At 40.4% G+C, this 20,937-nt stretch overlaps 1 protein-coding gene across 3 annotated transcripts in view; it reads left to right on the top strand.

Moving 5' to 3' along the window:
- Positions 1–18,783, top strand: part of VCL (vinculin) — a 60,301-nt gene extending 41,518 nt beyond the window's left edge. For 2 of the 3 annotated variants that reach the window (XM_037399596.1, XM_037399597.1), the window contains 13 exons: positions 788–941; positions 1,935–2,110; positions 3,312–3,502; positions 3,967–4,166; positions 4,677–4,805; positions 5,837–5,986; positions 6,581–6,689; positions 7,687–7,989; positions 8,549–8,673; positions 9,000–9,185; positions 14,548–14,751; positions 15,373–15,477; positions 16,200–18,783. In XM_037399596.1, coding sequence (XP_037255493.1) covers positions 788–941; positions 1,935–2,110; positions 3,312–3,502; positions 3,967–4,166; positions 4,677–4,805; positions 5,837–5,986; positions 6,581–6,689; positions 7,687–7,989; positions 8,549–8,673; positions 9,000–9,185; positions 14,548–14,751; positions 15,373–15,477; positions 16,200–16,346 — 2,179 coding nt within the window. In that variant the 3' untranslated portion in view covers positions 16,347–18,783. Of the gene's footprint in view, positions 1–787; positions 942–1,934; positions 2,111–3,311; positions 3,503–3,966; positions 4,167–4,676; positions 4,806–5,836; positions 5,987–6,580; positions 6,690–7,686; positions 7,990–8,548; positions 8,674–8,999; positions 9,186–12,177; positions 12,388–14,547; positions 14,752–15,372; positions 15,478–16,199 lie in introns of all 3 variants that reach the window. The other variant, XM_037399598.1, reaches the window with a different exon arrangement.
- Positions 18,784–20,937: the final 2,154 nt, after the last annotated feature.

Here is a 20,937-nt window from a genome sequence, read left to right as displayed (position 1 = left end):
GTGTAAATACACCTTAGCATCTCAGAGGCATGCTTTTCATCCTTCCAATTACTATGGTCTTTTTAAAGTTAGTAGTTTGATAAGGTTAACATGCTCAAAAAGCTTTCCAGTAGTTGGGTTATTTTGGAATGAAGTATGAGATTTCTTACGCAAAACTAATGTTCTCAGGCATATGTATCTGAAGTTATCTTTCTATCCAGCGTTTAACTCCTAAGCATTTGAACAAACAGTGGTAGTGCTCAAATTGTTTTTTGCAGTCCTGTAAATTTGTATTGCTAGCTCCCTTTTCACCATTTTAAGAAGTTTTACTGACAGCCCATAACCTTTAATCTACTTTGTCAATGTGATTGAGGCAACTGAGGCATCTTGTTTTCACTTACGGACTTGCTGTCCTCCCTCAGGTATGGTGACATCACTCCTGCATGTTCTGACTGACTTGCAGCGATCTATAAATGAGGAGATAACAGGCCTTGCCATGGGTACTTTAATGGACCTGTACCCTCAAATAACCTTCGTTTGGGACACTTGGAATATTCATTCTTCTGAGGATGCTATAAGTCCAGTTCTGGAAATGAGAAAATATGCTATTAGTTTTAAACTCTTCTTATTGTGGTGTTTCTCCTCAGTTATTTTTGTTTTCCCACAGAAAAAAAATACCTGATTGAATACTGTATCTCTTGCAATAATTGATGGGAAAGCTCGTAAACAGGTTTTGTTGCCTCATCATTAGAAAAGAGCTTTGTTCAATCCTGAGCTGAATCTGTGGTGCTCTTTTTGTCTCGGGCAGAGGGCAGGGTGCGACACCCATGGCTATGCAGAAAGCACAGCAGGTCTCTCAAGGTCTGGATTTGCTCACTGCAAAAGTGGAGAATGCAGCCCGCAAACTGGAGGCCATGACGAACTCGAAGCAGGCAATTGCTAAGAAGATTGATGCTGCTCAGGTACCACTAATGATTTAATAAATACATCAGAACATGATTGCATTACTGTTGTTAGAGCTGCTATACTGAACTATGGTAGTTGTTTCCAAGCACAACAATTACTTGTTAGGAAAAACGTATAGGAGATACTTGCTTTTACAAAGAAAAATCTTAAATTCAGTAGTTTACAGGGTGCTATGAGTTTTTCTACAGTTTATGATCATTTTTTTGTAATTTTTCTAGCATTGCTAAAAAATTCAAGGTTATGACATTAAAAAGAGGAAACACCTTAAATTTGGACATAAACTGATCTTTATTAAAGAAAAGAGGAGTTTCAGACTGCACAGATTTACCTGTGAGCCCTTTCCTTGGGCAATGTTTTGGGAGCAGAGTTCAGGATTTAGAACTTTGTACTCATGACAAAACCAAAACAATGGTAATGAAACTACTTTTTCTTTTAGTTGATCCTTTCTTTTTGTAACTCTTAAATTTCTCTTAGTGGTCAGCCTATTACCCAGGGATGATGTTGGTCATAAAATAATGAAATTCTATATATACCTTATCTGAATGTGTATATGTCTATATAATTATAAATATATATATAAAATACATTAATATTATTTATAATATTGAATAAAATGATGAGACTTTTTAGGAAAAGCTTTGTAAAGAGCATCTGCGTTTTGTTTTTTCTTTTACTGAAAGCCAGATCATGAGTCTCTAGAGCCACTCATTAAATTTTACTTCTGAAAAAACCGTTGGCGAATGTTGGAGAGAGAGAGAGAGAGAATGTAAAATCTTTCAATAGATACCATCTAGTTTGACATCTTTTTCAAAACATAGGATCTGTCAGACAACAGAACAACTTCATGGTATCTAATAAATTGTTTTTGAAATGTATTTTCTGTTAAATAAAGTTTTGAAAGCTGTATTGGTATTTATTTTTGTTTAAAAGTCTCTATAGAAATAATGTTACTATTTATCTTCACTCGTACGCAACTTCTTTCTTTTAAGAATTGGCTTGCAGACCCTAATGGGGGCAGCGAAGGAGAAGAATGTATTCGGGGAATTATGGCTGAAGCGAGGAAAGTCGCAGAATTATGTGAGGAGCCTAAAGAAAGAGATGATATTCTTCGTTCCTTGGGTGAAATCTCTGCTTTGACAGCTAAGCTGTCAGATCTGCGACGACAGTACGTATTATTTTATCACCATTGATTTATTTGAATTACTTTCATTTGCAGCTCAGAGTGCTGAGCAAAATCAGATGATTGAAGATTAATTGGAGAATATATTTTCCTCTGAAAGAGGAACTGGGAATGGACATCTTATACTTCTGAGTTTCTGTCCTGCATTTAGTAAAAACTGAATGTGAAGAATTTTACACTTCCTGGAGGGGGAAGCTAACTTTTTAATGTTCTTTAAGAAATTCAATTTATAAAATATGGTATCCTTTTTAATGCTTCAACCTAATGAATTCTATTCCAAATCCCAGCTTGCACTACCCTCCTCAAAAACAAAACAAAACCCCCAAACCCCCCAAAAACACCAAAGAAAGTAACCAGAGTGGTATTACATAGAAAATATTTTCTTGCTCCTACCTGTGGAATATTTGACAGGCAAACTGAAGCCGAAAGTGAGCTCCTTTGTACTGTCAAGGCAATTCAAAGGAATGAAGTAATGGGAAATTTAAGTTGGTTTATACAGACAAATGTCATCACCTTTTTTTGCTAAGCAGTTCACTAAATGGCACATTGGAGTATCTACCACTTCAGTCAGTGTCAGTGTTCTAAGCTGCAACTGCAAACTATATATAAGACATGATATTTCTGTATCAGTTCTGCAAAGAGGATGCTTGAGAATGGAAGTGGAGAAACAGTTATTGTATAAACTGTGATCTTCATCTATGACCAGCTGCAACATGGAGAAAATTTTTTCTTTCTTCACCAGCTGAAAACTTTAATCAAGATTTTCATGAGATTTAGCTGCTTGAGGCCTTGATGTGCTTACCTCTTTTCAAGTTTATATATAGCCTTGGGTCTGTTGCTGTATACTTTTCTGCTTGTAATATGTGTGGCATTATTGCAGTTGCTAATAAGACAGCCACGAGTATGAGAAATCAAAGTCATAAATCAGCATTATCAATGACAGTACCATGCCTTCCCCCATCTCAGGGCTCTGTTGAACATACGTAATATCCAGGTACCGCAGCAGAGAAACATGAGGTAGGGGTTTATGGATGACAGATCTGCGTTATTTGCTTGGAGACTGAAGTGTCAAATTTTACCTTATTTAAGCAGATGAAGTACCTTTCGTTGTGCCTTCCTGCTGAATTTGGGATAAGCTGTAAATGATCTTTATGCGACTATCCTTTTTTTTCTTTTTAATCCTTAGTGGGAAAGGTGACTCTCCTGAGGCCCGTGCATTGGCTAAGCAAATAGCTACATCACTTCAGAATTTACAGTCCAAAACAAACAGGGCTGTAGCAAATACTAGGCCAGTTAAAGCAGCTGTCCATTTGGAGGGAAAGATTGAGCAAGCTCAAAGGTGGATAGACAATCCTACAGTTGCTGATCGGGGAGTAGGTAAGTGCTTCTGCATGCTCTTCCCACCTTGGTTTTAACGTATGTTTTCTACTTGGCTTTTCTCCCCCTCTTCCTGCTCTTCTGATGACTTGTAATGATGTGGAGATGAATTGCAGTGCTTGGAATTTCCAAGTGCTCTCTATTGGAGTCAATAGGCTAGTTATGTAGGAGTACCTGACAGCCGTCATGGTTTAACTCCTGTCAGACCACCCTAGTTCAAAAAGATGCATCTCTAGCCAGAGTTGCTGTAATAAGCAAAAGGAACATAATGAGAATTGAATTTTTCTATGGGTTTGAACTGCAGTTACTCAGTGATAAACTGCAGAAGATCCTTTCCACTACCTAGAAAAGTGTTCTTAAACCCAAGAATTCTGAAGCATCGCTTTCTTCATGGTGCATCCAATTTATGCTTTTAATTTTTTGTTTCACTGTCTGTTAATGCAACACCACTTCTTGCATTGTAGGCCAGGCAGCAATTCGGGGTCTGGTTGCAGAAGGCCGTCGTTTAGCCAATGTCATGATGGGACCCTATCGTCAAGATCTGCTTGCCAAATGTGACCGTGTAGACCAACTGGCTGCCCAGCTGGCTGACCTCGCGGCCAGAGGGGAGGGAGAATCCCCTCAGGCCAGGGCGATTGCTGCTCAGCTTCAGGACTCGCTGAAGGTAAAAATCTGCTCCTGTGCAGTGAAACACATGACATGCTGAAGTATTTGCACTCCTCTGATAAAGTGCTTGTGTGTGTGAGGCATCAATAAAAAACAAAGTGCAGCAAACCCCCAGTTGGTTCACCTGAGATGCTTAAAGCTAACTTTCTGCGGAGGCCGTGATGTCAAGCTGTAATTCCAAATGAACAATTACAGAAGTAAAATTTAAGTTCATTTTAAAAGAAGATAGCATGCTAACATTGCAGATTTGAGGGGCAAGGTCTCAAATCGTGCTGTTCATAGCTTCTGATGCCACTTCAAGGAGCGGTACGTAAGCTTCTTGTATTTCAAATTACATAAAGAATGAATCATTGATCATGCTTTTAAGATCATTGTATCTTAATGGCTGCCATTGTTTTGGGCTCTTTTTTTTTTTTTTTTTTTGTAGAAGAGGTTTTATGGGATTTGAATACCTACAAACTTAATATTCTTGTACTCCTTTTTTTTTTTTTTTTTTTTTTTTTCAAAGGACCTTAAAACACGGATGCAAGAGGCAATGACCCAGGAGGTTTCTGACATTTTTAGTGACACCACAACTCCTATTAAATTGTTAGCAGTAGCAGCCACTGCTCCCTCTGATGCTCCCAATAGAGATGAGGCAAGTATACCCAGGTGGTCTTTCCCCCGTGTGAAACTTCAGTTATTGTTTAATTTTGCCTGAATTGGTCTTTTGAAAAATGAAGAAGTATTTCGAAAAATGGATTGATACTTTTTTTTCTCAAGCTTGTGATACATGCTTATTAATTCTGACAGCATAATGATTGCCATGCAAATCTCTCAGGACTCTTGGAGATTGCAAAGTATGCTGTACACCCCTGGAAACTGTATTGTCTCTGACTTTGGTAAATGTCAAAGATTTCTCCCTGTGATGTTTGTACCACGTTGCCTTCAGCAAGCTAAAAATTCTTGTGCAAAAATCACTGACATACCAGTTAGGGGACTGTATCTCTCAGCATTATATAAGCTGATTATAATAGTCAAATTTATGCCAGGATTGATCAACAGATTTAATCTGTTCTATTGCTGGATAATGTTGCCTGTACTTCAAAGCTGCTGGGTGCATAGGAAGTGTCTAAAACTCTGACTGGCAGCTCCGTTTGGCTAGTTGATTTAAACATGGTCACAACGATTCCTAAGGCCTTGGGGAATTTAGCTTTATGACAGGATAGCTTTTTGTCGAAGTATTCTGTGCCTTGAATAGCTAAGGACTGTGGAGGGAGGGAGGGTTTTTCCAATGCGAACCTTCAATTTTTTAGGGTAAAACCCCATATCTGTCTTTCAGATGTAGTTACTTTTGAATTATGGATTTGTAATGTCGGTGAGCTAAAATGGTTTTAACGCGGTATGTGTTAAAGCAGTAGTCATCAGGAATTAGTGACCTTAATATCTCGAAGCTGTAAAGTGTGGTAATATGCTTTGTTGCCCAAATGAGTTAGTAAAGAAAGTCCAGTAATGTAAAGATTAAAAAATTAGAACAGCTTCAAAGCTTTTGTGTCCTCTTTCATCCTCTCAGGAGATGAATTAAGTTTGGATGTTACGAAGGTGTCTCTGGTATTTGATAATTTGAAGAAATAGTATTCTGTTAGGGAAGTTAGGCGTTTTTAATGGCTTTTCTCTTCTGACAACTAGGTGTTTGATGAAAGAGCAGCAAACTTTGAAAATCATGCTGCTAGACTGGGAGCTACAGCAGAAAAAGCAGCTGCAGTTGGAACTGCGAATAAAACTACTGTGGAGGGCATTCAGGCGACAGTGAAATCGGCAAGGGAACTTACCCCGCAGGTTTGCTTCCTTTGTCTCGAAGGGCTTATGTTAAAAGGGCTGGGAACAGCTTCTGTGGACTTTTCTTTATGCCTCTGTTCTAGAGAAATGTTAACACCAGCAAGGAACATAGTGCTGACGCCCCTAAAAGGGAATGGCAAATATTTGTGTATATGATACCAAGCAGAACAAACTGATTAAATGACATGCCTAACTCTTCACCTTTTGGACAGAAGTGTTACTGACTTATCCTTGAACTACTTTGAAGCTTAGTAAAATAAGTGGAAAAAATGCTCTTCAATTAATTTTTTCCAGATTAAACTTGCATCTCAAATTTTGGCAGTGTAGGAAGTATTATACTTTAGTGCTTTCAAGAAGTGGTTTTAAGATATATTACGTGTAATTGGAGTTCCAGAAAAAAAGTATTTGTATCAACAAATTCCTGAAGCAGCATAAATCTTTGAGCAGCTAGATGTTGAACTAGAATCAACGAACTAGTTTTCCAAATGAGGACCTACATGTGCAGTCCTGAAAAAAACCCAAGCATTTCCAAGACTGTGTGCGAAGTCATTACATACTGATACTTCTATAATTAAAAATGGTTTCCATTGGCAGGTAGTATCAGCTGCTCGTATCCTCCTGAGAAATCCTGGAAATCAAGCTGCCTATGAACATTTTGAGACCATGAAAAACCAATGGATTGATAATGTAGAAAAAATGACAGGTAAACTAAGAATTTTTGTTGAAGATTATGCTTGTGGCTAACTAGCTGGTATAGATTTTCTCCCCGTTCTGTTTGGATTGATGAAACATGCCTAAGAGTAATGACTGATTAAAAATAAAGAGAAGTGGGAATGAGCTCTCTAAATCCAGAAATATGTATATGTTACAACATAAACAAAATAGCTTGCTTCATACATGTTAATTTTGAGCTGCAGGGGAGCAAATTTGGCTTTAGTTCTTTTGTGGGAAAAACAGAATGGCGTTACTCCCTCCTGCGATTGCTGTGCTAGCAGTGTATCACTGTAGAAACTGGGGGGGGGTTTCCTGCAGAATCTTGGTACGTTGAATGAGGACAGATAATTAAGTGGGGGTAAGAAAACATGCTCCGAATGATGCCAGCTTGATGAAAGCAGTGAATAAAAGAAAGCTGCTGATGTGCTGAATCTTGCTGAGGCACTTCAATGTTTCAGTCCTTCCAAAGTGCGGATCCTTCGCACTGGTCTGCTAATCTGACTGTATACTACCTCGTTCTCCAACCCCCTAATTAAATCGTGGGTATTTTAAATCTTACTGCCTTATCGCTATATATCACCCTTAAGTAAAACTGCAGCCGGAGGGATCTTTCCTTATGAATGAATGGGAGAGGTACGGAAAGTACTGAATATGCTTAAAGACATTTGGTGGGAGGAAGGAATCTCTGCTGCATATATGGTGTAAGCCAGTTCTTGACTCAAGCAGCATTCTGTGGTAGATGGGTAAGAGCTTGGGAGGTCATTGGTGGGAGCAAGCTTGAGCATGGTTACTGTGACAGAAGTGCCACATAATCACAAGTAAAACTGCAGTAATACATTTGGTCTGAATCCCATGACCCCTTCCGCCACTCCCCACCCCCTGAGTTGGAAATACTTACTTTTATGGCTGTGAACAGTCTCTGGAATACCAAATATCCCTTTCCACAGATGAAACCAGAATATTAACGTGTCTAACTTTTATTCTAGGGTTAGTGGATGAAGCCATTGATACTAAATCTCTGTTGGATGCATCAGAAGAGGCTATTAAGAAAGATCTTGATAAATGTAAAGTTGCAATGGCCAACATGCAACCTCAGATGCTGGTAGCTGGTGCCACCAGCATTGCCAGACGAGCGAACCGCATCCTACTGGTAGCAAAACGGGAGGTTGAAAATTCAGAAGATCCTAAATTCCGGGAGGCTGTTAAAGCAGCCTCTGATGAGCTAAGCAAAACTATATCACCGATGGTAATGGATGCTAAAGCTGTGGCAGGAAACATTTCTGATCCTGGTAAGGGTTCAGTCAGCTGATTTCAGGTGTGTTGTTTACTGGCTAAAGATGATGTGAAGTAGTGCTCCTTTTGTCTTCTACAGCTGTGTGTCACCTTTTACGCAAATATTGTGTACGCTCAAATCCCAGAATGGTGAAATCGGGGTTGTACCACTAACTGCTGAATCCTCCTCTTTTAAAATGCAGTCAAAGACCTTTGGCATATTCAAGGGAAAAGGAATCAGCATTCTAGTTAATTATGTGATTTCATAATCTTCAGTAGAAGTTTTGTTACGAGTTATCAGCAGTACTACTTCATATAAGAAAATATTACATAATTTCTTTTATTCTAAAAGTTGTTTGGGGAATTACTTTGGCTTTATCTTATGCATGTTGCATATGACAATAACATTTCAAACATGTAAATTCACTATGAACAATTTGGTAGCTTTTAAATGTATTTTTTTCCCAGATATAAGTGTACTTGGCACGGTATGATATAGAAATAATTTTCTGGGGTAGTGTTGTAGTTCTAAATATTACAAGATGGTATTAAACTGGTAATGGGATTTTTGTTAAGGTTTGCAGAAGAGTTTCTTGGATTCTGGATACAGAATTCTGGGAGCTGTGGCCAAAGTCAGAGAAGCCTTCCAGCCTCAGGAGCCAGATTTTCCCCCTCCTCCTCCTGACCTTGAGCAGCTTCATGTAAGTGCAGCATAGTTTGTAATACAATACACAGTTGTCACTGACATGTGGATTGCATGCTGACACTACTTGAGTATATTTTTATTGCTTAGAAATAAAATGCATTGTCTGGCCAGCCATGCATACAAGCAACCTTAATAAGTCTAAAAAAATACCAATCCAGCTTTCAAAAGAAGAGATTTAAAGACTGTATTTCCTTTAACAGGGCGCACTTGAAAAAAATGGATGAGGCATGGGGCCACGCAATCACATCTTGCCGTGACACTATCCTTTACTCAATCTATATACTATTCCATTGCACTAAGTAACATTTTTGCCTTTCTTAGCTGACTGATGAACTGGCTCCTCCAAAACCACCACTTCCAGAAGGTGAGGTTCCCCCACCCAGACCACCACCACCTGAAGAAAAGGATGAAGAGTTCCCAGAGCAGAAAGCAGGAGAAGCTATTAATCAGCCCATGATGATGGCTGCTAGGCAGCTGCATGATGAAGCCCGGAAATGGTCTAGCAAGGTAAGATGTTGTTACAGCTGTCTTGTGGCAAAAGGAATTTTCTTTTCTTTTCTTTTTCTTTTTTTTTATTTTTTTATTAGTGTGTTTGGTCCAAAGTCAGCTGTCTCAATGACAGAGAAAGCCTTTTATAGACCAAATAGTAAAAACACTGCTGAAGGAGGAATTGGAAACCCTTTCAATGTTGGAGTGAACTAGGGTCAAATGTTCTAATACTCAGAATTGCTCGAATGCTTCATTATCATATCTCTGTGAACGCAAATATGCCTTGTACGCTAAGCTGTTTGTGATCCTTGGTGCTGGTATTGCCTAGAGAGCCACTAATACTTACGCCTTTCTCGGCTGACAAGCTCATTGCTATATCTAAGTGACTTTGAAAAGTCTGTATGGATGTTGCAGATGCCAGCTGCAGGAATCGTGAGCTGGTTTGTCTTAATTCCAGAAGGAGCTGCAAGTTACTTTGTAGTTAATCTGGTACATTTATGATTGGAAAAATGACCATATATAGATAGACTGGTCTCATTCTTTTTTGTAGTGAGTCACACTTGCTGTCAAGGTCAAAATCGAAGGATTTAATTTACCATTTCAGTGCTATGACAAAGCAGCGCGAGCTCATCAGTATTATAAACGCTAATATAACTTTTTTGCTTACACTCTTTTTGTTCCCCCAAGAGCTACATTCTACCTCTGGCAACAACTGAGTAAGAATTTCCGAGATTTAGGCTTCTGCAGGTATAAATTAAAGGTCAGAATTTGGCTTTTACAAATCTCCACTCTTTTTCTCTGCCAAAGTAGGCGGTGAATGAGAAGATGAACTTGAGTGGCTTACAGCATCAACCTCAGTGCTTTGTGCTTTGAGAACATCTCTTTTGGAAGGACAGATAAAACACTATGAAGTCGTCCTGCAAATCTGTTTGAGTGTCCCTTCCATAAAACAAAAAGCTCTATTTTCCCCATACTTCTGGATATACCAAATACCTATTTATCTTTCTGAAGGGGTAGTACTGGAACGTATTAGTCATCTCAGAAGGTAGTTTTGAGGCCAAAAGCCTTAATTTCAGCTTCCTAAAAGTGTTTTGATGTTTGAATCATAAAATGGTAACAACAATACACAATAGGTTATAAAATGCTTTTACTAGATACACGCTAAATTACTTACACATACTATACACAAGCTAAATTAAATAGCACAACTGTTAAAATATTTATCAGAGTCAAGCAGCAGACCTTAAAACTCCTTGATTATGAAAGCTCTAAGCTTAGTGCCTTTAGTTTTATGAACCACTGTTTTCATTGCTGTTTCTTTGATTTGAGACCTACGTTTGTCCTTTTAATTCTTTTTTAGAAGTCCCATTTTAGTAATGAGTACAGTTACTCTGACAGTAGTTTTGGGGGAAGAAGTTCTTTTTAAAAACATTTTTGTAGTCTCTGAAGTCACTTACTGGGTGGAAGAGGGACTGATGGACAGTGGTGCTGAGGAATATGGGTTAGACCTGGAAAGACGGAAATGTAAGGTCTTGCTCATACTAAATCGCACCAGACTGTGTGTCAACTGTCTTCTACTTTTTTGCCCAATTACATTAGTCTGCTGGGACTTCATCATGTGTTACGCTTATAGTGGGGACGAACAAGTGCTTAGTCTTAAAAAAAAATTTGATAACATTCTTCATTCTTGTAAGATTTAAAATGGATTTAGTTTTTCTCTATCTTTACAAAAGCTCTGCTGAGTGGATTCTGGGCTTTTGTGTACGCCATGTTTCTCCTGGAGCACAAACTGAACACTGCCTATTGCTTTAGCTTCCCCTGCCTTTCCACTCATCCGGATAAATCACAGAATGAGGGATATTTGGAAACTTTTCATTAGATTAAGACATAAACAGAAGTTGTCTTTGAAGATGGGTGAATTTGGCAGTATGTAAAAGTTACAGCTTCCTTCCAAAGCTTCAATGTGTTTTTATTCGTGTAGATGTTTTTTCTATAAAAGGCCATATCTTAAGCAAAACACAGCTGAAAACACGTAGTTTTTGGTAGGGGTAGTTTGACTTCTATCGCTCTTGGCTTTAGTCAAAAGAAATACAGTTAGCAAACTTGTAGAATGTTTTTGTATTGAAATGTTGCTGTATTATAAATGTCTGTATTGTTATAACACTTACCTCTTCCTTGGGATCTATCCTAACACAATATATTTAATATATTAATATATTTTATATTTATAATATACTTGCATCCTCTCTTTTCTTTTTTTTAAGGTAATGGATACAACATATTGTGGCAAAACAGTATCACATGCTTCATAATCCTCTTATTCTACTGATTCTGTACCAGTCTGGTTTTAAGAACTGTAATATCTACAGCATTAATAGCATTCAGCATCACCTCCTCTTCCCATAATACTTTTTTTCTTTTCCATATTATCTGCGGTAGTTCAATACTCGCTTCTACAGTGTCCCTTGTCCCACCTTTTTTTTTCTTTTTTTTAAACCCTACAGCAAGCAGCGTCCGTGTTTTTTCTGTTATCATGCTGCGCTCTCTCCTTGCAACATACACATGAACGGGTTTCCATACAAAGCTTTCTATCGGCACAGATACCACAGTCATCGGCTGCTGTGCCTGCTTCTATGCAGTCGAAACGGCTTTCATGGAAACGGAAACTCCATTCATTTCACCATTGTCTTGCCAGTAAAATGTTGTTCTCCAAGCCAGCCTCTGTCTGTAGAAGCTGTACGCTCCGATGAAAACTGTTGCTGCATCTTTGAACTGTAACTTCTTAAAATTTTTGGTAACTTCGCTTCACAGGTGAAATGTTTGTTTCCTTCCGCTCATCTTGTATTCCTTCCCCTCCTCCCTCTGACCTGAACAGAGAGCTGCCGTATCAGATCCTGGGAGACCAAGAGGATGTTTTGGTCACTAAAACAGCTCAGTTCATGCTCTTCTACCAAATTCTGCTTCTTGTACTAACTGTCCCGTTTCTCCACCCTTGCTGCCACCTGCAAAGCCTGATGTGACTGTGATTAATGAAGCGGCTGAGGCTGGTGTAGATATAGCTGAGGAGGATGATGCAGATGTTGAATTCCCTCTCCCCTCTGACATTGAAGATGATTACGAGCCTGAGCTGCTGTTAATGCCAACCAATCAGCCTGTTAACCAGCCCATTCTGGCTGCTGCTCAGTCTCTACATCGGGAAGCAACCAAGTGGTCTAGTAAGGTACTCCTGAGTCTCCCCGGGGACTGATCCGTGTGCATCCAGCCATTTGGAACGCTGACACATTTGCATCACTCTTGATCCCTGCTGGGCCCGGCCATTCTGAATGAATAAGTGTGTCTGCACTTCATTCTAAGGACTGAGAGTGGCTTCACAAGTTGCTAGATCTGTTTGTCAGTGCCGGATTGAAGCTTGATTTGGGTCACTTATTAATATTCAGCGGCTTCCTCTCCCTTTGCACCTGCCTGTTCTTCTCTGTTATGGCAGTTTTCAGACTGTTGTAGGGGTCGTCTTCCCTCCCCCTGCCCCGTTCTTTTTTTCATTCGTTTGGGCTACCTGGGAAGCCATGGTTAATGGTTTCTTAATGACTTCCAGATACAGCAGAGTATACAGCAGTCAAGAAGTCATTTAACGTGTCTGTTGTGCTTTGCTTCCATTGATGCCAGCAATTAAAATACCTTCCAAGGAGGAATGGCTTTGTGTGGCAGTGTTTATGGAGGACGACTGACTGTCTGCTGGCTTGCACTTGGCTGTATTGCAGTTGCTGGTCTTGAGAGAATTCTTTTATGAAGAAGCTGCACTGAATGCTGGTAGCTGCTGAATTGAGGGTGTGTTTATATGGAACCCGTGGAAATCTAACTGAGGTTCAGACATTCACAAGTAGCCTGTCTCTTCTGTCTGAACACAAATGTTTGCAAGACTGGTCACTTTTCATATAGCATGCTGCAAAAGATAAGGTTGGTGTCCCATAACAAAAAAGGGTTAGGGATGTGTGTGTATGTATGTGTATATGTGCGTGCATATGTTGACGTAGATAGACATACTAAACTATTCTAATAAAAAGGGCTTTAAAATTGTTCTTGTCCTTTTCAGATTCTGATGCTTGGATAACTTGTTAGAGGGCTTCGTAAATGACACTGGTCCTCATTTCTTGGTCCTCCTACGTGAAAACATGGAAAAGCTTTGTGTTATGTCATTTGTATCCTGTCTGGTTACACTAGCAAACTGTTTAGCTTTTAGGTCACGGTAACAAATAGTTCAGCTTTTTGTCGCCTGTATTTGTAAAATATCTGGGATGACTTGAATTTGCTGGTAGTGAGTGAGGGAGGTATGTCCACAGGGATAGAGAATACATGTGCTAAGCTGGGTTCTCACTGTGTACTCGCTGCTGCGAACTGCATCGGTCATTAGTTGTGCAATTATGCTGAGGAAAGAGCGTGCTAATACTTAAACTCACTCTGCTGATATTTCACCCACACAATAGGGATGCTTCATGGCACCAAAGAGTTCGCTTTTGTCCCTCCATACACTAACAGACTACTAACAACTGATCCTCTGGGTCTGCTTGTCCTTGCACTAGGTTTCTCTCTGGAACAGTGTAGAAGGAATGGTTTAGCCTCAGTCCTACTTAATCTCTCAGGAGTATTTCTGTGACTGTAATTTTGATGTACAGGAAACCTGGATTTTAATGAAGAAATGTCTCTAGATTATCTTTTGAGCACCTATGTTCTTCTCTCCTGGAAGCTTTATCTTAAAGGGGGAGATTTTGTCAAAAAGGAAGACTTACTTTCAAGAAATAACCTTAAAAAAAAGTAATCGTTGCATCTCCCTGTGACAAAAGTTTTTGTATGTTACAGATTCTCTTCCATTTGTCCTTTAGCATTATAGCAGCATAGCTCTGATGCTTTCACTGCTTCAATTTCAGATGTCACTGGAAATTTTATGCTTGACTGTTATGACTAATTATTTAACTTAATTAGTGCTATTTAGTTTAACAAGCTATTTAGCACCTTTTTTTTTTAATTGAAAAAAAAGCCTTTTATGGGAAATCTGGAATTTCAAATGCTAATAACATGCTTTATCTTAAAACCTAGCCAGCAGAGCAGTAACTCTCATTCCATGGACAAACTAACACTTTTTTTTTACCACTTCTTTTCCAGTTTTGAAGCGAACCTTTTTTCCTGAGTGTTAGAAAGAAAAATGTCAGAAACCTATAATTAGTACAGATCTTTCCTGTTCCTTGAAGAAACCTCTTCTGTCACAAATGGTTCTTCCATCCTTAAGTTCTTGAAAGGGTTGCTACCAAAATGTACGCTGCTGTTGTCGTGACGTCTGTGAAGCTTCTGCCCCGGCATGAACACTAACTCGTGTTGTTCTCTTCAGGGTAATGACATCATTGCTGCCGCTAAACGAATGGCGCTGCTAATGGCAGAGATGTCGCGCCTGGTGAGAGGAGGCAGTGGAAACAAGCGCGCCCTTATTCAGTGCGCGAAGGATATTGCTAAGGCGTCGGATGAAGTCACTCGATTAGCCAAAGAGGTGGCAAAGCAGTGCACTGACAAGCGCATAAGAACAAACCTCTTGCAGGTAATGGGTTGTAAATGCCTCAAATACTTTTTTCTGTGCCTTTCCTAGCGTGAGCGAGCACAGGAGTTGTGGCAGTACATCGTGTACATCCTGGGCTTGTAAAGCTTTGTCAGGTTCTGTGTCTGTTTTTAGATCCCATGGCCGTATATATTCTGTGAAGTCAGGATTTGTTTACAGGTGAGTGGAAGATGCTTGTGTCCAAAGAGGTTTTGAAAAATACTGTGCTAGGAACACTGCTCTGACCTAAGCCTGTGTTGCTTTGTATTTCATCTACTCACTCCTTCGTGTCAAAGGGTAGTAGCAGAAATATAACACTCCTTAGTTTTGCAGTCTTAGCTAAATATACGTCATCCCATTCCTAACCAAGCAGACCTTGGAAAGAATATCTTGAAGAAAGGAAAAAAGTTGGCTCCATCCCAAAAAAATCCTAAAGCATGTAAAATCAGATTCAAGTATCCTACCAGTATTTGTCAGACAGTCTTAAAGGTTATAAGGTTGCCTCCGTGCTTATTCCTTATCTGGTAGTAAAACAAAACAAGAAACTATATCTGAAAACACAACAGATAATGTATGGCTTCACTTTACAATGCCAAGTGGTTTTTATCCCCATTCCTTCCTTAGGTCTGTGAGCGAATCCCAACCATCAGCACACAACTGAAAATTCTCTCCACTGTCAAAGCTACCATGCTGGGCAGAACCAACATCAGCGATGAAGAGTCGGAGCAGGTAAGAAGTGTAAAAATTGATGGTAGCGTGGAATTGCTGATCAGTTTTATGGGGAAGAATATACAACACGTACTATCAGCTGTTCTGGGAACTCGGTGTTTGGAAGCTTACCTCACCTGTTCAGTGAAGATAATTTTAGCAAAGCACCTTGCTTTCTGGCTCAAAAGCTACAGTTTAATAGAGGAACACAAAATCCTTCCCAAGCCAAAAAGCTTCTCTGGTTCAAACTTTTATACGAACAGTTGGTTCGTCTCCTTGATTTAAGTAAGAGTGAAAAGCAAGCCAAGGGGAGAACTTGCCTTCCAGAGCGGGTTTGACGAGGGAGGCGTAGCAGCACGCTCTGGTGGGTTGTACTTCAGCTGATTCTCCAGCAACATGGCGAGCGCTTGCCGTGCACTTGTGTTACCTTCCAAATGCGTGTTTTCCGTTGAAATCCTGCAGTTTGGGCTTCTGAGGGAGATGATTCCGCTTTGAGACACTAAGCTCTTATTCAGATTTTGAACAAATACACAGTGAGAAATGGGGAAGTCTTGTTCTGAGTCAGGGATAACACTTGCTGGTTTCCAGAGGCTAGTGGTTTCATTTCCTTCTTCATGGTTTAAATCGGCAATAAACTAATTTAGATGTTTGTACTGGGAGCCCTCGTGCACAGTGGGTGTCCATGCTGCTGTCCTGCACATGGCATTCACTGATCTACTGGCGAGTTTTCTTTTTCTTGACAGGCAACGGAGATGTTGGTTCATAATGCCCAGAACCTCATGCAGTCTGTGAAGGAAACTGTGAGAGAAGCTGAAGCAGCGTCCATTAAGATAAGAACAGATGCTGGATTCACTCTTCGCTGGGTCAGAAAGACCCCTTGGTATCAGTAAACACCACAGGAGTATCGTTTTCTGTAACATAAAATGCCTTTTTTTTTTGGAAACAGAAGAGATACAGTCACGGCAGCAGGTGCTGTATACGTGAGCTTAAGATTAGCTTATGCTGATGCCCCATTCTAAGGGTGTGAATTATAAGAGAATGCATTTCAAATGTCTTCGGAACGCGTTTGATATCAAACACCTCAAAACTGCTTCCGACAGTAGACAGTTCTTATCCTTTATCTTTTTTTTTTTCCTTTTGAAGAGTCTCTTCATGAGTTCCGTACTCCCAGAAGCACATTTCATTTATGCACTGTGTATTCCAGTAGTTCCCACATGATGATATAAAACGTGGACCTCACTTTAAGCTTAGTGATGAGAGTCTAGGACACGACTGGTTACTTGGCAGGTTTTTTTAGGGACGATCGATACAGAAACATTCAACTTTTCCACAGGATTTTAGCTGGCTGTTCTTAAACCATGCAGAAATGATGGAAGGTGTGTGTGGGTTCATTTAAAGGAGGGGCAGCAGAACAGTTGTAAACTGAGGATTAAAATTCCATGTCTGAAATGGTATTTTTTTGCTTTTGATTTTTGCATGGCAACAGTACTTTTGACAAAAACTGGAGCTGTCTTTGTCAGCCCCCCATCACCCTGTGGGTAGGCGCTCCAGGGCTCTTGGTCCGTACTGAAATGCGTCGCCAGGGATGTTGGTGGCACACTGTTGGCAGCTTGAGCCTTACAGCTGGAGACCTTAAATCATGGAACTCTTCCCTTCTTGCTCAGTTCAGCAACGCATTGAGCTGAAAACTCCTGGTTCCCTTAAGGTAGCTGCATGTCCAGGACCAGAATATGCCCAATGCTCCAATGCTGGCTCTTTCCTTTTGAAAACCAAATGAGCACAAGCAATTAATTCTTTTTTAACTCTTCCCTCCATCTAATGTTACTCCAGCCACTCAAGGCGGGAATCGAAAGATCGTCAATTGAAAAAGAGCTTTTGCTTCACTGCCCTTGTTTACAACAATGCATGAGCTTTCTGAAAGCCAAGCGCTGCAGGGCCATGAAACCCTTTTCAGGTAGTCTGATGGCTACCAGCAAACAGTGGTTCCTAGGGCTGAACGTACTGGGGGATTTTTACTGGTCTTGACAGCGGGAGTTTGGAGGCTCAGAATCTTTATCAAGTTCTATTAATAGTGAATCGAACAAAGTGTTTACTGTATCTTTAAAAAACCCCAGACAAAATGACAATAAAAAAACCCCAAACAACCCTCCAGTTACTAAAATAGTCTTGGGGGGTGTTTTTATCCTTCCGTAATTGAACATGCCTTCACACATATGAATATATATTCACACACACATTCTTTTAATTGCTCTGCAGCCTCTTTTGGCATTTGACAGAACGGAGAATTATTTTAGCACGAGTCTCCGTACACGTGCGAGGAACGCTTTGCCCAGACCCGCTGCCCTCTGCATTCCCTGGCAATCGTGGCACGATCAGACCCACTCTTAACAGAAGTGCCCTCGTGGAAAAACTGCTCAGTGGCAGCAGCTGGAAGGAAGAGCCACCGGGCAGGTGCCTGTCCTTTGCTCCTGGCAGTGTCACTCTGCCCTGGGCTCGCTCCCTGCCCCCGCCTCGATGCACTGATGGCTAAAAAGGGAAGTTAAAGCGATTGCGATAAATCTGCCTCAAACGGAGCCGGGCAGGGGCAGTGAGCGCCTGTAACCGGCTCCGTGTGCTGGCTGTTAGGGAATACGCGGTACCTGGGGTCTTCCCGTAGCGTTCCCTTCCTGCGGTTACCTGCAAGGGGAAGAGGGAGGCCGGGGTGCCAGAGCCTTAACCTGAATGTCTTGCATTTGGTTGGTTTATACCAGCTCTCTAACAGAATGGTGATCTAGTAATTTCTATTTAATAGTAAATAACACTGAATAGGTAGAGGTTATTTTGAAGGGATTTTCTAAATAGTCTTCCCGTATTACTTTTCAATGCTCCTCATGTTTCCCTTCCCCGCCCCCAATTCAGGCTTCTCTGTGAGATATTTTTTTTTTTAGCATCACTGTTTAGTTGCTTGACTGATATTAATGCAATATTACTAATGCCTTTAATACATAATTTTTTATGCCAAAGATCAGTTTTTGTTTCTTGAGGAATGTTTGCAGGAAAGTTATGAATCATGGTTGCCTTTGATATTCTTCCAGAATGTTTGCTCTAAGTTCTTGAACTGTTTTGTAGCAGCTAAGATACTTGTCCACCTTATGCAATTACTGCTTTTTTGAACACTATTGGTCTTCAGACCTGAAATGCAGCAAAAAATCAAAAGAGACCATGAATGTCACTTAGAAATGTTTTACCACTATAAAACTTTGTTTATAAACCAAAATGTATTGTATAGTCTAATGTTTTCAACTTTTCTTTGGTTCTGTTGAAACAATAAAAATGCATTTGTACAAATGTCAGCTTGTGACCCTTAATGGTAATGGAGCAGTGGGTAACGGTGTAGAGCAGCAGCAAGTCAAAGCAGCAGAAATACTAAAGCAAAACAACAGTTATTTCTGCATTTTTCTGAACAGGAAAAAGTGCAACATTTCTCAACCAGAAGATTAAAACAAGTTGCTTCTGTCTTTTGTGCCTGTAAAACTGGTCATTAAAAAACTTAGTGGAAGTGGTGGTCCAGGAGGAGAAAATGGGAGTTTGGGCTTTGCCTGACCGGGTCGGTAAGGGAAGGACGGCTGCTCTGGCCAGTGCCTGGCTGCTCTGAGTTTTACTTCACAAAGAGAATGCAAGGGCCGTTAGTGGGGAACCAGTGTGCTCCTTCCCTCACCCCCTCTGTACGGAGCTCTTACAACCACTTCTCACTGAAAATTCTACCAGCCCGTGTAACGTTCTGACTTGGTGGAACCAACGTTTGTTGGCACTGTAGGGCCAAGCGTAGTCCCCCGGTGCCGGAAGGCATCTGGGATTTAGCACGAGCAGCTAAAATTCAGGTTTCATACTGTTCAATTTCATCCGTGTTCTAAAAACGACACGATGCAGTGAGACTGGGAGCGATGAGAAACCATCCTGGAAGCGTTTAACACACAAACATTTAGGGCAGCTGTACTGACAGAGGTAGAATAGGTCTTTGAATTTCACTGGAGCCTTCAGGTCGCTTTTTTCCATGAGTGGTTTTCCTGTGTTTCCGTGCTTACCATCGAAGTACCACGAAGCTGCACTGCATCTGGGGACTGGGTCCCTTGTGCGTATAACCTCCCGATCCACCAAAGCTCAAGGAACACACATCTGAGTAATTTCAAAGTAATTAAACCTTTTTCCACATCTTGGTTTATGAAGAAGATGGCAATACAGAAGATCCATACTATGATTGCCTGATGGCTGCAGAACTGAAGCACTACAGTATATCTCGTTCTCGCTACCCAACACGTGGGCCAAGGCTCATGAGTTTTTAGGGTTCAATTTGGAAGCGTTTCTATTTTCTAAATTAATATATACAGAATATATAGATCATTCACATATGCACACACATATATGTATGTGTGCATATACATACATGTAATATGTACATGTACATCAATGTATATATGCATTTGTACCTAACCATTAGTCCTCTGTTGCTACTATCTCAGTTCAGTTCCTGGTTTCTGCTAACAGCTCCTTTTTACTATTGTCAGATACCACTGTTGTCTAAGCGGGTTATCTCCCGAGAGGATTTTACACATCATTCCCTACGAGATGTAATTTATCTTTTCCTCTATTTACCACAGCTTAAGGACTGTCTTGGCTTTCCCACTGAAGAGCTTAAAATTAGCAGCAGAGATGAACTACGTTTTCCAGGGGGAATCCTGGAGCCCTTAGCCTAGAGGCACGGATGGGAATGCTCTAGCACAGCAAGCACCAACGACAGAGCAGAATGAAGGACATCCCCGCACCACCCCCGCTGGCCCGTCCCCACTTCCACCTGCTCTCCAGCCTCCATCTCTTTTTCAGTAGTTATTTAGACAGTTCCACCTTAAGCTTTTGATCCTGTTTTCTCCTGCAGGGCTCCAGGGCCAGGCCACAAGTCTGAAGCAGCACACTTGGGGTTTTTTGAGGACACTTTCGTATTGACAGGCACAGAGAGTAAGAAAAGCCAGGGCAGAATGACAGTGGCAAGGAGATGGTTCTAATTCTCAACACTACGGGGTAGGTGAACTAATTTCGCCTCCTCTTCCTGTGCTATTATGCCCTGCCACTCACAGATATTCTGATTTAAAAACCTTCTTCTGGACAATCTTTTTTCTAAAAACATTCACAATCACTTCAGCACAGGTGAAAATATGGCAGGGAAAACCTCAAATTATTGTATACGGATTACCAAATTGAAGTTTAATTAACATTATCTATTTAATTATGGACTATAATACCTACTGTAACTATTTAGAAAAGTCAAAATAAGTAAAACCAACAAACGTACAGTGACATGTATCAGAGGCTGCACTGTATACAGTTGCTGCAGCATGCCGGGAAGCTTTCTGCTGATGATGTAACACATACATCTGTAGCAGATACAAATTCACTCTGTAAATCCCTTTTGGTTTACAGTTTCTCTTTGTTTTATACAATCATTGG

Source organism: Falco rusticolus, chromosome 9 (assembly GCF_015220075.1).
Source record: "Falco rusticolus isolate bFalRus1 chromosome 9, bFalRus1.pri, whole genome shotgun sequence".
NCBI lineage: Eukaryota > Metazoa > Chordata > Aves > Falconiformes > Falconidae > Falco > Falco rusticolus.
This window is presented reverse-complemented; position numbering and strand designations above follow the sequence as displayed.